The 22,457-nt window shown below is 45.3% G+C and overlaps 1 protein-coding gene and 6 non-coding genes across 9 annotated transcripts in view; 1 reads left to right on the top strand and 6 right to left on the bottom strand.

Annotated features, from left to right (window-relative positions):
* Positions 1-2,041: 2,041 nt before the first annotated feature.
* LOC129341767 (U1 spliceosomal RNA) lies at positions 2,042-2,205 on the bottom strand. The gene has a single exon (XR_008598147.1). It is a non-coding gene; the product is annotated as a U1 spliceosomal RNA (small nuclear RNA).
* A 977-nt stretch (positions 2,206-3,182) lies between these two features.
* LOC129341766 (U1 spliceosomal RNA) lies at positions 3,183-3,346 on the bottom strand. The gene has a single exon (XR_008598146.1). It is a non-coding gene; the product is annotated as a U1 spliceosomal RNA (small nuclear RNA).
* Positions 3,347-4,528: 1,182 nt separating this feature from the next.
* LOC129341765 (U1 spliceosomal RNA) lies at positions 4,529-4,692 on the bottom strand. The gene has a single exon (XR_008598145.1). It is a non-coding gene; the product is annotated as a U1 spliceosomal RNA (small nuclear RNA).
* A 2,599-nt stretch (positions 4,693-7,291) lies between these two features.
* On the bottom strand, positions 7,292-7,455 carry LOC129341764 (U1 spliceosomal RNA). Its single transcript, XR_008598144.1, has one exon. It is a non-coding gene; the product is annotated as a U1 spliceosomal RNA (small nuclear RNA).
* Positions 7,456-8,432: 977 nt separating this feature from the next.
* LOC129341763 (U1 spliceosomal RNA) lies at positions 8,433-8,596 on the bottom strand. Its single transcript, XR_008598143.1, has one exon. It is a non-coding gene; the product is annotated as a U1 spliceosomal RNA (small nuclear RNA).
* A 1,016-nt stretch (positions 8,597-9,612) lies between these two features.
* LOC129341762 (U1 spliceosomal RNA) lies at positions 9,613-9,776 on the bottom strand. Its single transcript, XR_008598142.1, has one exon. It is a non-coding gene; the product is annotated as a U1 spliceosomal RNA (small nuclear RNA).
* Positions 9,777-18,039: 8,263 nt separating this feature from the next.
* NAA25 (N-alpha-acetyltransferase 25, NatB auxiliary subunit) overlaps positions 18,040-22,457 on the top strand; it is a 45,960-nt gene continuing 41,542 nt past the window's right edge. For 2 of the 3 annotated variants that reach the window (XM_054996563.1, XM_054996562.1), the window contains exon 1: positions 18,283-18,345. In XM_054996563.1, the coding sequence (XP_054852538.1) occupies positions 18,288-18,345 (58 nt within the window). In that variant the 5' untranslated portion in view covers positions 18,283-18,287. Of the gene's footprint in view, positions 18,055-18,282; positions 18,346-22,457 lie in introns of those variants that run through there. The other variant, XM_054996564.1, reaches the window with a different exon arrangement.

The raw sequence follows: 22,457 nt of genomic DNA, 5'->3' as shown, positions 1-22,457 counted from the left end.
CAAACCCAGGATGAATCAAACAACCAAGGAAAAACAGTCACCTACAGGAAAAGTGTTTTTGCCATATATCAAAGGAATTACTGATCAGATGGGAAAGCTTATGGAAAAGCATAACCTTCAAGCAGTATTCAGACCCACCCGAAAAATACAACAGATGCTACGATCAGCAAAAGACAGCAGAGACCCCCTCACCTCTGCAGGAGTATACCGTATACCCTGCAGCTGTGGACAAGTTTACATCGGGACCACAAAGCGTAGCATCCAGACAAGAATAAAAGAACATGAAAGACACTGCAGACTTGGACAGCCTGAAAAATCAGCAGTGGCTGAACATAGCCTAACTCAAACAGGGCACAGTATCTTATTCCAGGACACCAAAATACTGGACAACACTTCCAACTACTTTGTCAGACTGCACAGGGAAGCCATTGAAATTCACAAGCATAAGCAAAACTTCCACAGGAAAGAAGAAACCTTAAGAATGAACAGAGCATGGGCTCCAGTTCTGAAAAACACCAGGCCAACAAAACACTCCACACCCGACAATAGCCCTGCAGAGAAGATTAGCACATCAAGCACCAATCCATATGCAAAAGAACCTCCTCAGGATACAGTGAAGCCTCCCGCCATTAGCATTCCACACCCTGGGAAACTCTTACAGAATGACTCAGCTCAACCCCACCCCTCCTGAGTAGATACAAATGACCTACATCTTTTCCACACTGTGACACTGAGAGATCTCTGTCTTTTGGTGCTACACCTCTGAAGATGCCAGCCACAGCTGCTGGCGAAACGTCAGGAACTACAATGCCAAGACCACGGCAATACAGCCCGGAAAACCCCCAACAACTATCTTGATCTTGCTTCCCAGAGAGACATCTTTATCTTTAAGGATCTGGCCTAGCTCCCTCATAGCTGCTCTTCCAAGTATCAAACTTCTTTACTTCAGTCTCCCTTTTGCCTGATGATTGAGCCAAGGAATAGAAAATCTTGAACAACTTCAATTTCCTCATTGTCATCTTTAAAATTGTGTAATTCCTCAGTAGTCATTACTTTTGTCTTCTTCATGTTTAGCTGCAATCCTGCTTTGGCGCTTTCTCCTTTAACCTTCATCAGTAGTCGTTTCAAGTCTTCACTATTTTCTGCTAGTAACGTGGTGTCACCTGCACATCTCAAATTGTTAATGTTCCTCCCACCAATTTTCACTCCACCTTCTTCTAGATCTAATCCAGCTTTCCTTATGACATACTCTGTATAGAAGTTGAACAGATAGGGAGATAATATGCATCCTTGTCAGGAACCATTCTGTTACCCCATATTCTGTCCTGACAGTAACCTCTTTTCCATAGTACATGTTGCGCATCAAAACAATCAGATGTTGTGGCACCTCCATTTCTTTTAACACTATCCATAGCTTTTCATGATCCACACAGTTGTAATCTTTGCTGGAATCTATGAAACACAGGCTGATTTTCTTCTGAACTTCCCTGGTATGTTCCATTAGCCATCGTAAATTTGCAACATGATCTTTGGTGCGTCTTCCTTTTCTGAATCCTGCTTGACCATCTGGCATTTCTCATTCCATATATGGTAAGAATCTTTGTTATAGAATTTTGAGCATGACTTTGCTTGCATGGGACATTAATGCAATGGTCTGAAAGTTGCTGCAGCTCTTTAGCATCCCCTTTTTTGGAATTGGAATGTAGACTGAGGATTTCCAGTCTGTGGGCCATTGTTTGTTTTCCACATTTGTGGACAGATTCTTGTTAAGATTCTGATGGGCTCCATTTCTGTAGCTTGAAATAACTCTATTGGCATTCCATCTACTCCAGGTGCTTTGTTTCTCCCAATTAGTTTGAGTGCAACTTTTACTTCACTCTCTAGGATTTCTGGTTCCATCTCTTTTGTATAGCTGTTTCCATCTTCATTTTGTCCTGATCAGATGCTGTATTTACCATTTTGATCTTTCAGCATCTCAAGCCATGGCTTGAAATTCCCTTTCTTTCTATTGAGGAAAATTCTATCCTTGAACCAGGATGCTCAGGGGAAAGCGCGAACGCAGTCCCCCACTACCACAAATTATGCAGTCGAGTTTCCCGCATTTGGGGAAATCGCAGGGGTCAGCACACCCGGAGTGCAATGGATGAGCCTCACCCTGGGAAAACCACCTTCGTGATCATGGTGTCTCCCCTGCCAGGTAAGTATGAGTTGAGACAGCACAGGCACCTCCTGGCCTCTCCCATGACCTGCCACTCAGATCACAGGGGCCACAGAGAAATTCTGTGCAGGGCTCACAGCCCAGTAAAGCAGCTATAATGCCGTGCTCCATACTGGATGATCTGTTCTGGGAGGCAATGCGAAACCCAATCTGTACCTCGTTTTTTCTCCCACAATGCTCTGCGTGTACGTTCATTTACATGCCTGTTTGCCTCCCACTCCTGCCTTCCATGCTGTATCTGCTTCAATAGACTTTCCATTGAAGCTACAAGAAAGCTGGGAGGCGTTTAAGCAGTTCCTTCAGGCCGCATCTTGGGGGCATAAATCCCAGAAGGGGCGCTGTATGAGTCTGTTGCAGCAAAACCAAGAGACTGAAGTCTCTCGGCATGTTAAAGGCAAGTAGGTATTTTGTGGCGTTCACGCATCATTTGGTTCTCTTCTTCATTCCTTGCCTTCTCTTTGCTTGTGCTTTATCACACCCTTATACCAGCTACATATTTGGAAGGAAATTATGCTGGATTTCCAAGGAATTTAGTTCCAAGGAGATGTGAACTGCACTGGGTCATTCATAAATTGAATTATACAGATTATTCTTCTCCTGAGGCTGCAGACTCCTAAAAAGCAATCTAAAACCTGACCATCCCTGGATTACGTTTTTGGGTGTGGGTCTGAATTCTTTTTTCAGGGTCGGCTGTATGCAAACGCAAAGGGTTTGAGCACGTGGATGTGTTCTTTGCCCCAGCACAGGGAGTATTTTCAGGCTCTTGCCATATGAGAAGGCTCCACTGTTAGTAGAAGAGACTTAATGTAATATATTTCGCTGTGCCCAACTTGTCAGACAAGCAGTCAAAGTTTTAAAAAAGCATCGCCTTGCCAATAAGTGAAATAAGAGAAGCTGGTAGACAAAGAACCTCTTTCTCTGAGAAAGAAGAGAGAGGAAAATTCTATCATTGAACCAGGATGCTCAGGGGAAAGCGCGAACGCAGTCCCCCACTACCACAAATTATGCAGTCGAGTTTCCCGCATTTGGGGAAATCGCAGGGGTCAGCACACCCGGAGTGCAATGGATGAGCCTCACCCTGGGAAAACCACCTTCGTGATCATGGTGTCTCCCCTGCCAGGTAAGTATGAGTTGAGACAGCACAGGCACCTCCTGGCCTCTCCCGTGACCTGCCACTCAGCTCACAGGGGCCACAGAGAAATTCTGTACATGGCTCACAGCCCAGTAAAGCAGCTATACTGCCGTGCTCCAAACTGGATTATCTGTCCTGGGAGGCAGAGCAAGACCCAATCTGTACCTCGTTTTTGCTCCCACAATGCTCTGCGTGTACATTCATTTGCATGCTTGCCCGCCTCTCACAGCTTCCTTCTATGCTGCGTCTGCTTAAATAGACTTTCCATTGGAGCTACAAGACAGCAGGGAGGAGTTTAAGCACTTCCTTCTGTCCACATTCTGGGAGAATAAATCGCAGAGGGGGTTGCTGTGTTAGTCTAGTGCAGCAAAAACTGGCCTGAGAGTCGTTTGGCATGTTGAAAGCAAAGATGTCTTTCGTGGAGTACAGCTCACCAGATGTACAGTTGGAAGGAAGTTACACTGGATTTCAAACAAATTTAGTTCCAAGGATACTTGGACTGGATCAGGTCATCCCCAAATTGGATTAGAATGGTAAGATTCAGGTCCAGTAGCACTTTAAGGACCAACTAGATACCCAGGGTCTGAACTTTCAAGAGTCAAAGAGCTCTCTTTGACAGGGATGCTTGAACCTCTCTGGATTACATTTTTGAATGTCATAGATTCAGAGGAGTTAGCCGTGTTAGTCTGTAGTAGCAAAATCAAAAAGAGTCCAGTTTTGATCAGGCATCTGACGAAGAGAACTTGATTCTCGAAAGCTTATGCTATAATAAAATTGGTTAGTCTTAAAGGTGCTACTGGACTCTTTTTGATTTTTGAATGTGAGACTTAATTCCTTTTTCAAAGGCTGCTGAGTACAAATGTGAAGGGTTTGATCATAAGGATGAGGTTTCCCCCCAGCAGTAGGGAGGTTTTTCACGCTCTTGCCCTAAGGGAAGGCACCAGTGTTAGTAGAATAACACAATGTATTTCTGCATGTGCTCTGGGCTTGTGCGGATTTTCCACGCCAGTGGCAGAGATACAGTGCTGCGTGAATCAGAACCAAGTTGTCAGAAAAGGAACTAAAGTTTTAAAAAGCATCGCCTTGCCAATAAGTGAAAGAAGAGAAGCTGTTAGACAAAGATCCTCTTTCTTTGAGAAAGAAGAGAGAGGAAAATTCTATCATTGAACCAGGATGCTCAGGGGAAAGCGCGAACGCAGTCCCCCACTACCACAAATTATGCAGTCGAGTTTCCCGCATTTGGGGAAATCGCAGGGGTCAGCACACCCGGAGTGCAATGGATGAGCCTCACCCTGGGAAAACCACCTTCGTGATCATGGTGTCTCCCCTGCCAGGTAAGTATGAGTTGAGACAGCACAGGCACCTCCTGGCCTCTCCCGTGACCTGCCACTCAGATCACAGGAGCCACAGCGACACTTCTTTCAGGGGTCTCAGCACACCATATCAGTTACGGTGCCATGCTTCATAACTGGATGGTATGTCCTGGGGGGCAAAGTGAGACCCAATCTGCACCTCCTTTTTGCTCCCAGAATGCTCTGGGTGTATCTTAATTTGCATGGCTGCCCGCCTCTCGCTGCTTGCTGCTGCGCTGCATGGTACCAGATGGTAGAGAGGAATGTATGTAATTCCTTCTGCCTACATCCCGGGGGAATAAATCGCAGTGGAGGTTGCTATGCCAGCTATTGCAGCAAAAACTAGAGTGAAGTCTTCTGACATGTTAAAGGCAAAAAGGTTTTTCATGGTGTGGATGCATCATTGGCTTCTTGTCCTTGTTCCTTGTCTTCTGTTTGTTGTTACTTTATCATACCCTTATAACCAGCTGTTTATTTGGAAGGAAATTACACCGGATTTCAAAGTTTTTCATTTCCAAGCAGATGTGGATTGGATTAGGCCATTCACAGAATTAGGCATATTATTCTTCTCCTGTGGCTGCAGACTCCTAAAAAGCTGTTTAACACTTGACCATCCCTTGATTATGTTTTTGGGTGTGAGACTGAATTCTTTTTTCAGGGTCTGCTGAGTGCAAAGATAAAGGATTTGAGCATGTTGATGTGTTCTGCTAAGACTGAGTTTTTCCCCCCAGCACAGGGAGTCTTTCCAGGCTCTTGCCATATGGGAAGGCTCCACTGTTAGTAAAAGAGATTTGGTAAAAGAGATTTGAAGTAATATATTTTGCTGTGCCCAACTTGTCAGACAAGCAAAGTTTTTAAAAAGTATCAACTTGCTGGTAAATGAAACAATGTAGGTTGTTAGACAAAAAACCCTCTGTCGTTGAGAAAGAATGTGTTTTGTGTGTGCGTGTGTGTGTGTGAGATGTGTTGTCAAATTGCCTCCGAGCTATGGCGACCATATGAAGAGAAGACCTCCAAACCGTCCTATAATTAACAGACTTGCTCAGATCCTGCAAACTGGAGGATATGGCTCCTTTTATTGAGTCCAGCCATCTCGTTTTAGATCTTCCTCTTTTCCTACTGCCTTCCACTTTTCCTAGCATTATTGACTTTTCCAGAGAGTCTTGTCTTCACGTGATGTGACCAAAGTATGATAGCCTTAGTCATTTTAGCTTCTAAGGAGAATTCAGGCTTGATTTGATCTAGAACCCACTCATTTATCTTTTTGGCCGTCCATGGTATCTGCAAAACTCTCCTTCAGCACCACATTTCAAATGAATCAATTTTCTTCCTGTCAGCTTTCTTCACTGTCCAACTTTCACATCCATACATGGCAATGGGGAATACCATAGTTTGGATTATCTTGATCTTGCTTCCCAGAGAGACATCTTTATCTTTAAGGATCTGGCCTAGCTCCCTCATAGCTGCTCTTCCAAGTATCAAACTTCTTTACTTCAGTCTCCCTTTTGCCTGATGATTGAGCCAAGGAATAGAAAATCTTGAACAACTTCAATTTCCTCATTGTCATCTTTAAAATTGTGTAATTCCTCAGTAGTCATTACTTTTGCCTTCTTCATGTTTAGCTGCAATCCTGCTTTGGCGCTTTCTCCTTTAACCTTCATCAGTAGTCGTTTCAAGTCTTCACTATTTTCTGCTAGTAACGTGGTGTCACCTGCACATCTCAAATTGTTAATGTTCCTCCCACCAATTTTCACTCCACCTTCTTCTAGATCTAATCCAGCTTTCCTTATGACATACTCTGTATAGAAGTTGAACAGATAGGGAGATAATATGCATCCTTGTCAGGAACCATTCTGTTACCCCATATTCTGTCCTGACAGTAACCTCTTTTCCATAGTACATGTTGAGCATCAAAACAATCAGATGTTGTGGCACCTCCATTTCTTTTAACACTATCCATAGCTTTTCATGATCCACACAGTTGTAATCTTTGCTGGAATCTATGAAACACAGGCTGATTTTCTTCTGAACTTCCCTGGTATGTTCCATTAGCCATCGTAAATTTGCAACATGATCTTTGGTGCGTCTTCCTTTTCTGAATCCTGCTTGACCATCTGGCATTTCTCATTCCATATATGGTAAAAATCTTTGTTATAGAATTTTGAGCATGACTTTGCTTGCATGGGACATTAATGCAATGGTCTGAAAGTTGCTGCAGCTCTTTAGCATCCCCTTTTTTGGAATTGGAATGTAGACTGAGGATTTCCAGTCTGTGGGCCATTGTTTGTTTTCCACATTTGTGGACAGATTCTTGTTAAGATTCTGATGGGCTCCATTTCTGTAGCTTGAAATAACTCTATTGGCATTCCATCTACTCCAGGTGCTTTGTTTCTCCCAATTAGTTTGAGTGCAACTTTTACTTCACTCTCTAGGATTTCTGGTTCCATCTCTTTTGTATAGCTGTTTCCATCTTCATTTTGTCCTGATCAGATGCTGTATTTACCATTTTGATCTTTCAGCATCTCAAGCCATGGCTTGAAATTCCCTTTCTTTCTATTGAGGAAAATTCTATCCTTGAACCAGGATGCTCAGGGGAAAGCGCGAACGCAGTCCCCCACTACCACAAATTATGCAGTCGAGTTTCCCGCATTTGGGGAAATCGCAGGGGTCAGCACACCCGGAGTGCAATGGATGAGCCTCACCCTGGGAAAACCACCTTCGTGATCATGGTGTCTCCCCTGCCAGGTAAGTATGAGTTGAGACAGCACAGGCACCTCCTGGCCTCTCCCGTGACCTGCCACTCAGCTCACAGGGGCCACAGAGAAATTCTGTGCAGGGCTCACAGCCCAGTAAAGCAGCTATAATGCCGTGCTCCATACTGGATGATCTGTTCTGGGAGGCAATGCGAAACCCAATCTGTACCTCGTTTTTTCTCCCACAATGCTCTGCGTGTACGTTCATTTACATGCCTGTTTGCCTCCCACTCCTGCCTTCCATGCTGAATCTGCTTCAATAGACTTTCCATTGAAGCTACAAGAAAGCTGGGAGGCGTTTAAGCAGTTCCTTCAGGCCGCATCTTGGGGGCATAAATCCCAGAAGGGGCGCTGTATGAGTCTGTTGCAGCAAAACCAAGAGACTGAAGTCTCTCGGCATGTTAAAGGCAAGTAGGTATTTTGTGGCGTTCACGCATCATTTGGTTCTCTTCTTCATTCCTTGCCTTCTCTTTGCTTGTGCTTTATCACACCCTTATACCAGCTACATGTTTGGAAGGAAATTATGCTGGATTTCCGAGGAATTTAGTTCCAAGGAGATGTGAACTGCACTGGGTCATTCATAAATTGAATTATACAGATTATTCTTCTCCTGAGGCTGCAGACTCCTAAAAAGCAATCTAAAACCTGACCATGCCTTGATTACGTTTTTGGGTGTGGGTCTGAATTCTTTTTTCAGGGTCGGCTGTATGCAAACGCAAAGGGTTTGAGCACGTGGATGTGTTCTTTGCCCCAGCACAAGGAATTTTTTCAGGCTCTTGCCATATGAGAAGGCTCCACTGTTAGTAGAAGAGACTTAATGTAATATATTTCGCTGTGCCCAACTTGTCAGACAAGCAGTCAAAGTTTTAAAAAAGCATTGCCTTGCCAATGAGTGAAAGAAGAGAGGCTGTTAGACAAAGAACCTCTTTCTCTGAGAAAGAAGAGAGAGGAAAATTCTATCATTGAACCAGGATGCTCAGGGGAAAGCGCGAACGCAGTCCCCCACTACCACAAATTATGCAGTCGAGTTTCCCGCATTTGGGGAAATCGCAGGGGTCAGCACACCCGGAGTGCAATGGATGAGCCTCACCCTGGGAAAACCACCTTCGTGATCATGGTGTCTCCCCTGCCAGGTAAGTATGAGTTGAGACAGCACAGGCACCTCCTGGCCTCTCCCGTGACCTGCCACTCAGATCACAGGGGCCACAGAGAAATTCTGTGCAGGGCTCACAGCCCAGTAAAGCAGCTATACTGCCGTGCTCCAAACTGGATGATCTGTCCTCGGGGGCAAAGTGAGACTCAATCTGTACCTCGTTTTTGCTCCCACAATGCTCTGCGTGTACATTCATTTGCATGCTTGCCCGCCTCTCACAGCTTCCTTCTATGCTGCGTCTGCTTAAATAGACTTTCCATTGGAGCTACAAGACAGCAGGGAGGAGTTTAAGCACTTCCTTCTGTCCACATTCTGGGAGCATAAATCGCAGAGGGGGTTGCTGTGTTAGTCTAGTGCAGCAAAAACTGGCCTGAGAGTCTTTTGGCATGTTGATAGCAAAGATGTTTTTCGTGGAGTACAGCTCACCAGATGTACAGTTGGAAGGAAATTACACTGGATTTCAAACAAATTTAGTTCCAAGGATACTTGGACTGGATCAGGTCATCCCCAAATTGGATTAGAATGGTAAGATTCAGGTCCAGTAGCACTTTAAGGACTAACTAGATACCCAGGGTCTGAACTTTCAAGAGTCAAAGAGCTCTCTTTGACAGGGATGCATGAACCTCTCTGGATTACATTTTTGAATGTGAGACTTAATTTCTTTTTCAAAGGCTGCTGAGTGCAAATGTGAAGGGTTTGATCATAAGGATGAGGTTTCCCCCCAGCAGTAGGGAGATTTTTCACGCTCTTGCCCTAAGGGGAGGCACCAGTGTTAGTAGAATAACACAATGTATTTCTGCATGTGTTCTGGGCTTGTGCGGATTTTCCATGCCAGTGGCAGAGATATAGTGCTGCGTGAATCAGAACCAAGTTGTCAGAAAAGGAACTAAAGTTTAAAAAAGCATTGCCTTGCCAATGAGTGAAAGAAAAGAGGCTGTTAGACAAAGATCCTCTTTCTTTGAGAAAGAAGAGAGAGGAAAATTCTATCATTGAACCAGGATGCTCAGGGGAAAGCGCGAACGCAGTCCCCCACTACCACAAATTATGCAGTCGAGTTTCCCGCATTTGGGGAAATCGCAGGGGTCAGCACACCCGGAGTGCAATGGATGAGCCTCACCCTGGGAAAACCACCTTCGTGATCATGGTGTCTCCCCTGCCAGGTAAGTATGAGTTGAGACAGCACAGGCACCTCCTGGCCTCTCCCGTGACCTGCCATTCAGCTCACAGGGGCCACAGAGAAATTCTGTGCAGGGCTCACAGCCCAGTAAAGCAGCTATACTGCCATCCTCCAAACTGGATGATCTGTCCTGGGGGGCAAAGTAAGCCTCAATCTGCACCTTGTTTTTGCTCCCACAATGCACTGGTTGTATGTTCATTTGCATGCTCGCCCGCCTCTCACAGCTTCCTTCTATGCTGTGTCTGTGTTAAGTGTGTTAAGTGACTTTCCATTGGAGCTCTAGGACAGCAGGGAGGAATATAAGTACTTCCTTCCACTCCCATCCTAGTAAAATAAATCAGTCTGTTGTAGCAAAAACTGAAGAGTGAAATCTTATGACATGATGAAGGCAAACAGGGCTAGAATGCACCAGATGCATAACTGACTTTTCTTCCTCAACCTTTCTGTGCTGTTGATTCATCACATCTTTCCACCAGCTATTTGGCATTTATTTGGAAGGAAATGACACCAGATTCCAAAGGAATTCCGTCCCAAGGAGATGTGATGTGGTGTGGACCAGGCTGTTCACAAACTGAATTCTCCTGAACATGCAGAGTCCTGAAAAGCTGTTTAAAAGTAGAGCATCCTTGGTTTATATTCTCTAGTTTGGGACTAAGTTCCTTTTTCAAAGACTGCTGCATGGAAATTTAAAAGGCTTGATCATGCGGATGTGTTCTTCTAAGAATAAGGTTTCCCTCCAGCACAGGGAGTCTTTTTAAGTTCTTGTGCTAAGAGTGAGGTTTTCCCCCAGCACAGGGAGTCTTTTCAGGCTCTTGACGTACGAAGAAGGCACCTTCATGGTTAGGGTGCCTCCTCTGCAAGGTATGTATGAGCTGCGACAATACAGGCACCTCCTAGCCTCTCTTGGGCCCTGCCAGTATTGTATGGTGACCAGAGCTCTGCATCCTCCTGTTCTCTGGTACAGATAGAGAAGTAAGCTTGCCATACTGCAAATGTGCTGAGGTCCAAAGAGAGAAGCATCCAGTCCACTCACTGCTCTGTACCCCATTTCTATTCCCACAGTGCTTTACAGCAGTGAAATCTGCGTAAGTGCCTACATCCTACTACACATAAGCTCATGCATTAATACTTCTTGGCTTTCCATCAGCAATGCCAAGAGCAGGAAAAGGGAACTAGTGATTCTCTTCTCTCTATGAATCCTCTCTCTTGTGAAATAACTTGCTTGTGTGAGTCACGTGCTATCAAGTTGCTTCTGACTTATGGTGACCCTAAGAATTAACAACCTCCAAAATGTTAACAGCCATTACCAGCCTTGCTCAGATCTTGCAAACTAGATGCTGTGGCTTCCTTTACTGGGTCAAACCCTCTCATTTTGGGTCTTCCTCTTCTTTTGCTGCCTTCCACCTTTCCTAGCATTATTGTCTTTTCTAGCGAGTCCTGTCTTCTCATGATGTGACCAAAGTACAATAACATTAGTTTCATAATTTTAGCTTCTAGGGAGAATTAAGGCTTGATTTGATCCAGAACCCATTTATTTGCATTTTTGGCTGTCCATAATATTCTACTTCAGCACTATGTTTCAATCAAATCAACTCTCTTCATTGTCCAACTTTCACCTCTTCTATACACAGCAATGGGGAATACCATAGTTTGGATTATCTTGATCTTGGTCCCCAGCAGCACTTATCCTTAAGTTTCATTTCTGGTTCCTTCATGGCTGCTCTTTCAAATCTCAATTTCCTTCTGATTTCTTGGTTGCAGTCTCCCTTTTGGTAGATGATTGAGCCAAGGAATAAAAAATCTTTTAACAATTTCAATTTCTCCATTGTCAGCCTTAAAATTGTGTATTTGCTCAGTAGTCATTACTTTTGTTTTGATGTTCAGCTATAATCCTGACTTAGCACTTTAAACTTCATCAGTAGTCGTTTCAAGTCTTCAGCCTGCCAGTAGCGTGGCGTCATCTGCATATCAAACTGTTAATGTTTCTTCCACCAATGCTCACTAACTTTAAATCTAATCCAGTTTTCCTTATGATATGCTCTGCATTTTGGCTGAACAGATAGAGAGACAACATAAACCCTCTTATTCTGTCCTAACAGTAGTCTCTTGTTCAGAGTACAAGTTGTAAATCAACACGATCACATATTGTGGCACGCCACTTTCTTTTAACACCATCCATAGCTTTTCACAATCCACACACTCGAAAGTTTGCTCTAATCTATAAAACACAAGCTGATCCTCTTTGTAACTGCTATGGTGTCCTCCATTAACCATCGTAAATCCAGCTTGACCATCTGGCATTTATCATTTCATATACAGTAAGAATCTTTGTCATAGAATTTTGAGCATGACTTTGCTTGCATGGGAAATTAATGCGATGGTTTGAACGTTGCTGCACTGGATCAGTTAACAGATTGCTTTTTAGCCACACAGATGCTCATGATGACCCATCCGCAGCAGTCATTTCGTAGAAAAAGAGCTGCAGGAACTCATTAGCATAACTCATTCGCATATGCCACACCCCTTACCATCACCAGAAGTGTGTCATTAGTATAATTGATTTTATTGGGCCTGAAATGGCTGAGATTCGGCTGCTGCCAGACGGGGGACGGTGGTCCAATCAGGGCCGTTTTGGCCCCAATCCAGGCTGAAATGGGCCCAAAATGGCCATCTGGGGCACGTTTTGGCCTGGATTGGGCCCGAAACAGCCCAGACCAGGTCAGTGCTGGGCAGGGGAGGGTACCCCCGCCCAGCATGGACCAGATCTCAGCCATTCTGGCCCTGATCCCAGCAGAAATGGGCCCCAAATGGCCATTTTGGGCCCGGATAAGGGCCGAAACAGCCTGGACCAGGTCAGTGCCGGGGAGGGGAGGGTTCCCCCTGCCCAGCACCGACCCGATCCTGGCCATTCCGGCACCAATCCCAGCAAAAATGGGCCCCAAATGGCTGAAAATGGCCATTTTGGGCCCGGAAAATGGCCATTTTGGGCCTCCCCCGCCTGGCACCAACCCGGTCCTGGCCATTTTGGCCCCGATCCCGGCAGAAATATGACAGTGGCCATTTTGAGCCCTTTTGTGGAGGCGTTCCCCCTCCAAATGAGCCCTGCCCATCCATTTTGGAATCATTGTGTACTTTTAAAAATGTATTTAGATCATTTCTATACTGCTTTTCTCTCCAAAATTTTTTTTCAAAACAAGTCGTTTAAACAATAAAATTCGAATAAAACAATCAAATAAGCATTCAATACTAAAATATAACAAAATCCACCAAAAGATAAGAGCTGCTTATCTCCAAAATTCTGTATTTTAAAAGGGGGAGGGAGGATCAGTTCACCTATGCATTTCAGAGAGAGAGGAATGGGTGAGCAGCAGCAGTCAGTACAGACAAAGTACAATGGGGGCCCATTAAGTGCTCCACATACTGTACAACAGTAGAGTGGGGGGTTGCCACAGTATGCACACTTGGGAAAGAGCAGGACTTATCCTGGCGCGCACACTGTTAAAGACACAGAAACAGACCCACAGATTATTTTTATATGCAATGCAGCCTGCAGTGCAGCTCAGAGGCGAGAGCTTTCCAGGGATCACCCACTAAGCCCCTATTCCAGCTCCAGCGATGGCTGGACACGAGCAGCTTCCTCAAATGAAACCTTCTATAAGCGGCTATCCTGCTTATTTTACTCAGGAAAACTATCACCATCCTTTGAACTAGGCAGCTGGATTTAGCAGGTATTCCACGTGAGTGAAAAGGGTAGCAAGAGATGAAGCAAGTTACTCCTCCCGTTTTGTAATATTGGAACTGTGATTCTCCCGTTGAAGCTGACTGCAGTAAGGTTCAGGACAGACAAGTGGAAAGACTTCCTCACAAAGCATATGATTAACCTGTGAGACTCACTGTTTGCAAGGTGCAGTGACGGATTTAAAGTACAGGGGAAATAAACAGATGAAAGCCTTCTTGGCAGGAAAATCAAGTGATAAGAAAAATTTCCCCTCTTATTTCCGCATGTCAGGCTATAGTCAAAGATTCAGGCACAAGACTAGTAAATAGCTAGCAACAGTACCTGCCCCACTGTGACAAAGAGTCTCTCTACACAAGACATCTTACACGAGAACGATCAAGTGACTTACTTTCTGCGTGGTCATATATTCAAGTGTATTGCTCCCTAGAGGGGCACGTGTAATCAGATTTCACGCATTCTGTTTTTGTCTCAGAAAGCCACACCTGAGGAAATTCTCCCACCTGTAAGGGTCTTGAGTATTGTATGGAGTCTTCTCAAGGTCTAGACCTGGCAATCTGACACAGCTTGTCTGAGGGGAACACTGTACATTTGAAAGAGCTGTAAAAAAAAAACAGTAAAAGGCCTCATTTAGTATTTATTTTATCTATTTATGTCCTTTATAGTCAACCTTTCTCACTGAGACTCAAGGAGGATTACACAGCATGAGACCAATACAGTCAATTTCAAGGCCATTTCCCTAAAGAATGCCATAGCGTAAATGAATACAAGTTTACAAAGACATAGCATTAGCAAGGATCCAATACAGGGGTGAAGAATTGCTGAAACAGAACATAATCAAATCTAGGACTGACGCTAAACAACATGAGGCACAGATATTATATAGGAGTACATATCTGAAGCAACAGATAATATGCAAGGCAGTTCTTAACTCATTAGTGAAACATCTGAGACCCCCCTCCCCACAATACCATCCTCCTATCTGAGTAAAAAGCCTTTTTGAATAATTTGGTTTTGTATTGTTTGCGGAAAGCCAGAAGCATGGGCTTCTGACTTCCTCTGGCAGGCTGTTCCATAGGATAGGGGCCACGACAGAAAAAGCCCGTGTATGGGCTGCTGTTGATTTTGCCCATGTGCCGGCTGGCACCTGCAAGAGACCCTGTTCAGATGAATGAAGCTGCTGTGGAGGGATATAAGGAGGGAGGCGGTCCTGTAGATATGTTGGGTCAAGGCTGTGAAGAGCTTTGTATGTAATGACCAATACCTTTAATTGAGCATGGTCACTCCAGCCAATGGAGTGACTATAGGATGGGAGTGATGCTGCTGCTCCTGGTTGCTCCTGCTAACAGGCAAGCTGCAGCATTTTGCACCAATTGGAGCCTCCTAGTTAACTTACATGGGAGACCAATGTATAGTGCATTACAATAGTCAAGTTTGATGTTACCATAGCATGGATCCAGAGGGGCGGCGTGGAGATAAGAAGCCATCTTCCAGGCTAGAGTGAGTTTGTTGTAAGCATTTTTTGCAGCTGCCTTAACTTGTTTTTCTAGTAGTAGTGCTGGATCCAGTATAATACCTAGCTCTTAACCAAGTCTGCAAGGGAAATGGAACTCCAACGAAAGTGGGGAGTACAATGTCTTTCAAGATATCTGACTTCCCAACAAGCACCACTTCAGTCTTGTCTGGGTTCAATTTCAATTTGTTATTTTTCAGCCATTTCACCACGGCTGTCAGGCCGCTACCTAAGATTTCTACTGCATCCTGTGGGGACCTGGATAGCGAGATATAGAGTTGGGTGTTGTCTGCATATTGACAATATCCATAGCTGTGAATTAGCTCTCCTCAAGGTTTTACATAGAGGTTGAATAAGATGGGAGGTAAGACTGCGCCCTGCAGAACCCCACAAGGAAGTTCCCATTCTGGAGAGAGCTGATCTCCGATGGCAATCCTTTGAGTCCGTTCCATGAGAAATGAGTTAAACCAGTATATCAAAGATGAAGACAAAGTTAATGTTTTGAACTATAAACCACAGGGTCCTAAAAGCCTCCAAACAACAGAGTAGAATCCCATTCTTTCTCTCATTTTTCTGCAATTATGAGCACAGTTAGTGAGTGACCGCAAATAATGTACTTGTGTATTCCCACCTCCACCTCCCATTCTGAGAACGAGAGTATCATTCTAGCAAACATGATCCTCTCATGGCTGTCACTAGAAAAGTGAAACAGAGCTGCCTAAAATAAGGTAAGAGTGTATAACCAGAAGACTCTCCAGATATGCATTATGTAAGCATTTAAATGTTTTTAGAAGCTGAACATGGATTAAGGTTATTCATTCCCCTCCAAAAGGCTCATGTTGTGGACAGCTGGGTATCAGGAGGGAAAGACAGAAGGGAAATTGGCCTTCCAAAGTCTTTAAAAGCACCCTTGGAGAGGAGATTAAACACGGGGAATGAATGCCGTGAGGCACACCTTTCCTGATTCCCCACCCACCCCAAACATCCAGATCCAGGAGGATAAACTCAAAGGGTTGTGCCTCTGTTCAGGTGGAGTCTTGAGGGGGGACTGATCAAAAGAAAAGCACTTCCTACAGACCTCATTAATCGAGCTCTTTGAGTCCCTGATAGCTGGAATGGAAGAGAAAATAGAGGAAGGGGATCTTGTGCTGTAATACTGACTCTTTCCTCCCCCTCCCCCCCCAATTCTTCCATTCAGTTAAAAACACTTGCATTCTTGCACTGTACTGGCCAGATGAACAGTTTCTTGCAGAAGCATCACAATTTTAGCATGCTGGGCGGGGATGGGGGAGACTCAATTGTCAGCTCCCTGCTGCCTGCAATTCTTTCAACTTGTTTCTCCAAGTCTGAAACAAAGAACTGATATGAGAATTGAATAATATGTAGCTCAAAAGTGGCTGGATTTCTAGTACCCTAAACGAGTCCAGCTATTATAACTATAAACATGAGGGGAGAGGAAGGGAGATTGGTTTGCCTAAAGCCAACATACAAGGTCACAGCTTGAGGGCAGATATTATGTAATAATAATGATGATGATGAAGTACTATTTGGACCAATATTATTTTGCCTTAGATCATAAGAATAAACAGTGCAATCCTAAGTAGAGTTACTCCAGTCTAAGCCCAGTGAAATCAATGGCCTTAGACTGGTATAACTTTGTTTAGGATTGCACTGAAAGTATTGGATTAACATGCCACATTTCCCCCATTCTTCTCTCCAAGGATCTCAGAATGGTGTAAACCAGTGGTTCTCAACTCATGGACCACAGACCCTGGAGGGCTGCGTAGTTATTGCCAGGGGTCTGCGAATCTGTATGAGGAACCAGAATTATCATTTTGATCTTTTTCACCATACATTTTCTCAACCAAGAGATACAACAATCCTCAAGTGGGTGGTCTGTAACATTTTTTAATGTTAAAAAGGGGTTCTTATACTCAAAAATGTTGGGAACCACTGGCACATACAGCTCACTCTTCCTCTCCATTTTATCCTCACAATGACCCTGTGAGGCCTGCCCAAGGTCACCTCGCAAGTTCCATGGCTGAAAGGAGCTTTGAACTTGGATCTCGTTTCTCCTAGTCTGACTCCCTAACCCCTGCACTATAATACGACTTCTACGAGAAATGGTGAGCCTTATTTATTTAAAACATTCCCATCCTGTTTTATCTCCTCAGACTTCACAATATTACCTCAAGGCATAACAACAAAATATTGGGCTTAAGTCTCAGCAAGAAAGGTGGAAGAGAGCGAGAGATGGGTAGCCCTGTTAGTCTGTCTGTAGCAGTGGAAAAGAGCAAGAGTCCAGTAGCACCAATACGACTTACTGGTAGGGTATGAGCTTTTGTGAGCTACAGCCCACTTAGATAGATAGACAGATAGACAGACAGACAGACAGACAGACAGACAGACAGATAGATAGATAGATAGATAGATAGATAGATAGATAGATAGATAGATAGATAGATAGATAGATAGATAGATAGATAGATAGATAGATAGATAGATAGATAGATAGATAGATAGATAGATAGATAGGTGGGTGGGTGCTGCCTCGAAATACAATAATCATAACATCACTAATCAACCCTTAAAATATCCTAGTCTTGGATTAACGTCTGGGAGACCCAGGTTTGAACACACAGGCAGGCCTGGCCCTCCAGGGTAGCTCACCGGGTGGCCTTTTCCAGCACAGCCTCCTTGGAAGAGTTTGTGGCGAGGACAAAACCTAGGAGGGCTGAACTACGTCGCAAGCCATGTTTGGATCCCGCTAGGGAGCAGAGTAGAAACAAGATATAGGGATAACAACAATGCCGCGCCTCTTGCCTCCCTCGGTCATTACAGGAAGGAAGCGGGCCTGCCTCGAGCCGCGGCCTGCCTCGCTTCGGGCCACAAGGCGAGCGCTTCCTGACAGGGCTCGTTCTTTTTTACGAAAGGACTCCACTTGCCCCTCCCTTCCCTCGGAGCTGAGGGGCGTGGGCCTCCCCCGGCCTCCATTACTCCGGCAACAACAGCCCCGCGAGGTAGGCCGGGCCGAGGGAAAGGCAGCGGGCCGGCCTCGGCCCCCCATCCCGCGGGCCTCCTCCTTCTCCTTCGGCGCTCCCGGGCGGCGCGGAGCGAGGAGGGCGGGCCGGGCCGCGGCAGGTAGGCCGCAAGGCCCGCCCCCGGCCCGCCTCCCGTGGCTCCGGCCGCCCGCCCAGGCAGGGCCGGCGGTGGCTGTGGCGGCGGCTGCGCGCTGCGGTTCTGCGCTCTCATCATGGCGGCGCGGAGCCATGTGCAGGACCCCAACGACCGGCGCCTCCGGCCCATCTACGGTACCTGGCGGGGGCGGCGGGGAGGGAGACCCGGGCGCGGCCCCGGCACCGCCGGCACCCGCCTCGCCCCCCCGCGCCGCGTTCCCGCCACCCGCCCCCGGGGCGCGCGCCCTTCTCCGGCGCCCCCCAAGTCAGGGGCGCCCTTCAGCCCCCCTTCCCCGCCCCCTTCCCGCCCTTTTCTCCTCCTGCCCCTCAGAGGTTCTCCTCAGGGCGTCCCGTTGGGGGGGGGGAGGTTAAGCAGGCGCCCCTCGCCTGCCCTGCTTGCGAGAGGGAGGTCGGGGGAGCACCCCTCACGGTCCTGCCGCTTTATTTTAGTCCTTAACCGGGGGAGGGGGGGGGGGTATCCAGGCTGCCACATGAATGCGGGGCGCTGAAGTCCTTCGTGAGGGGTTGGGGCGAGGAAGAGTGCGGAGGCTCTCCCCCCTCCCCCATATTTGCCCGGACTTGAGGTGGAAGGGAGGTGAAAATGGTGGGCTCTGCCCCCCTCACAACTTTCCCACATGCTCCTTGTTGGGGAGAGTGTGCGTGTGTGTATGTGCAGGGGGCAAATAAAATGCTTGGAGGAGTTGCAGGTTTTCGCCCCCACAGTTCCTTGAAAGGGGCGGGAGGGGGGTCAGTAGCCTGGTTGTGTGATGCTTTTATGCAGTTGAACTACATAGTATTGTGTAATAGATTGGGGGGGGGGGTTAAAGTGAGCTAGATGTAAATGTCTGTTATTAACTCTTCCTGAAGCTCAACCACTCAAGGTGCTTTTTGTGGGATTTGAGACCCTTTTCATGTTCTCAGGGTAAAATTCTTGGAGCTGAGACACAGGCGGTGGGGTATAAATCGTATTTTGCCTAATTACAGACTAGTTGGGTGGGGGGGGGGGGTGATGTATGAAGTCCATAAAGCTGGCTATGTGACCCTTGGGCCTTATTTAAGAATAGAGTCTGCACCCTTGTGTATGTTGAGTTCAGAAAAAAGCATGGTGGGTGTTTAGCTGCTATGAAGTGAAAAAGTTAGACTGGGGGGGGGATCTAACACCCCCACCACTTTTGCAGAATTTTGGGAGGGTTGCTCCCTCCCCCTTCTCCATTTGTATGCCATTGAGTGGTACAGGCAGACTGTGAAGGTCCCTTTACAGTCCATGCAAGGATTGTGTGTAGTTAAGAGTCTGGAAACTTGATCTCTTTATCAGGATGGCTCCACAACATATTTGTATAACTCTGTGCACACACATGGCCTGTAGGCTGTTTTCTTGTTGGTGCTGTGTCCAGGACTGATTCCTAGATCTGAGTATTAATCATTTCCTAGCTTCGGGGACGTTGGTTAAACTTCCTTTGGAATCTGTTCTTGTCTCATCCTTTGCATTGCTTTGGCATGGAACTTTTCTCATCTTGGCATCTTCCAGTTGTGCAGGCAAAATGATTTTGGTACTGTGTTCTTCCCAATATGTTAATTTTTGTGGCTCTCCCCCATCTCAACACTAAAACTGGCAAGATAAACTGACCTGGACACCACCTTGTCTCTCAAGGAAACTGCTCAATAATATTCCAAAATGAACTATCTGCTGTTCTTTTTCTCCCTTCCTGGGAAAGTATGTTGGTTAAGAAGATGAAATGTTTTGCAGTATACTTTTGCAAGTCCTGACAAAGGAAGATAAAATGTAGTAGTTAGTCTGAGAGGTTTGAGAAAGTTCAGCTGAAGGTACTCTTAACCTGGCCAAGATAAAATACAGAAACTAAATTTCTAGGTGGACCTGTGGAAGTTTTCGGATGTGCAGAATTGGAGGTTTAAAGTGCAGTGGGACTGAGGCAAATGCCCAGGCCTCTGCTGCTTTAAATGATAATAATAAGATGGAACAAGGGATACATGTATGTGTGTCTCTATCTGTCTTGTAGAAAGTTCTGCCTGTAGTTCTCCTAGCATGAATCGGGTTGACTCAGAACCTGATTCTGCTTGTTGTTGATTCCTACTAGCTACTTGTTAAGGAGAAGAGAATTCCTTGATTTTCAAATTTGTACAGTCTGTTTCAGTGCTGCAAACAGAAATTGTTTCCCTGTGGGGATGGGGCATCCACATATTGTGATGCATTTTTGCTTTGGAAGAATGCATAACCGAAGGGGTGGCGTTTGAAAATTAGGTTGGGGGAAAGTGAAAAGCATTTAGATTTACAAAGTGGTCTGTTTTTTGTGTATTGGGTTTCCAAAGTTGCTTTGGAAAACACTCATAAAAACAAATTACATACATAGAATGGTTTTGAGGATAAGCAACAATCCTAAATGTGCTTGGACCTGGCAGAGTCCTGTAATACTTGTTGGAGCCTTTTCCTCTGAATTACTGATGCTCCTAGAATAAGACAATACGATTCTGGGTAAATAAGCACTTGTACAATATGGAATGTTTTGAACTGAATTGCTGGTGTTGTGCTGTAAAGGTTCTCAGTTTTTATTTGCACATAATAGTTGTAATTAAACATCATGTAGTGGAATGTGAGCAGTCACCACAGAAGTGAACACTATATGGTTAAGACTATAAATCGTTCTCACATCTACTGCCCTACATCTGTGAATGTGCCATGTAAACATCAGGGCACAACCACAACTTTTCTCTGAAGGTAATCTTATTTACCTCTGTAGCTAAGATTATGTTTAAGCAACCCTTCATTTTGTTTCATCAGCAATGTGTAACCTTTTATTTTATGATGATCAGATTAAGTTTGATTATGGTCTGTGCTCCTTTTGTATCCTAATTATTTACATGTTAGAAAGAAGTTTAATTAAGCCGTAATTGTTTGTCTCCCCAAATCACCATCCTTAGAACATTTTAATATTCTGAAAGTAACAATTTATCTTTCTAGTACTGGAAGCTAGCAGCATTTTAGATTCTGGATAAATTTGTTTGCATTATTTATGATGCATAATATTTCAGTTTTGTGTTCCTTGAGATTTGTCCCATTTCCAGTCTCTCCTCACATTTTTCTTATCAAAAATATATTGAAATCTTCTCTTTAGTTTTTATTCCAACTTATAGTCCTGTGGGAGTCTTCATGGTGCTAAGATAAAAGCCTAAATGCAGTTGTACAAGCAAGTTTTACCATGGAAGAAAACTTGCAGTGGATGTGACAAAACAAGAGTAAGAGTGCATTATGGTGCCCACTTTGTGGCACTGAATGTAATGGCAGCAAAATGAGTTAGCTTTTCCACCATTACATCTGTGTGCTGTCCAGTGGAGCTTTTGCAGGTTGTGAGGGGGCTTCGATCCCAGGCCTTTGAGGTGCTTGATCTAGCAAACATTCAGACCCGCTGTGACTCTTTTGCAATATGTTCTGTTGATAAAATTGCTCATATTTGCGACAACTGAGATGCATCAGTTAAGCCAGTTACATCTTGGAATGCTGTTGGAATGTAGTCTGGTTCTGGTAGCACGGATGACTTTCAGTTGGTGAGGTCCAGTGAAGTGGAGAAGAAAACTGCTTTAGCGGTATGCAGCCCATTGCATACAGGCTTGACCCTTGCCTTTTGTGGCCAGTAGTATCAAGCTAGGCCAGGATAGTCAGTTTGGTCCAGGAGATAATAAATGCTTGGGAGGGTTCCCGCTTTGGAGAAGGTGGTTGTGAGAACTGAGGACAGTGCCCCTGGACCCAAATGACCTAAATAACTTCTGCCTGGTGGCCAACATTCCATTCTTGGGCAAGGTGTTCTGGGAGGTGAGGGCTGTGTGGTTTCAGGTAGTGATGAAGGAGCGAAATTATCCCGACCTATTTCAATGTGGATTCAGGCTTAGGATAGGGATGGAAAGGACCATAGTCGCCCTGACTGATCTTCATTAGGAGAGTACATCCCCCGTGATTCTTCTAGACCTGTCAGCAGTTTTCAGTACCACTGGCCATGGTATTCTGGAGAGGCTAGCTGGGCTGGGGGTGGGGTGGGATGCCATGCTTCAGTGGCATTGCACTTGGCTTGCTGAAAGATTCCAGAAAGTGGTGCCTGGGGACTGAGACTGTCTGCTGCTCAGGTCCATGGTATTTGTGCTGTGGAGTCCCCCCCGGGATCATCTTCTGCCCATGCTGTTTAACACCTACATAAAACTATTGGGAGAGATTATCTGGGGATTTGGAATAAGGAGCC

The sequence above is a fragment of the Eublepharis macularius genome, chromosome 13 (genome assembly GCF_028583425.1).
Source record: "Eublepharis macularius isolate TG4126 chromosome 13, MPM_Emac_v1.0, whole genome shotgun sequence".
NCBI lineage: Eukaryota > Metazoa > Chordata > Lepidosauria > Squamata > Eublepharidae > Eublepharis > Eublepharis macularius.
This window is presented reverse-complemented; position numbering and strand designations above follow the sequence as displayed.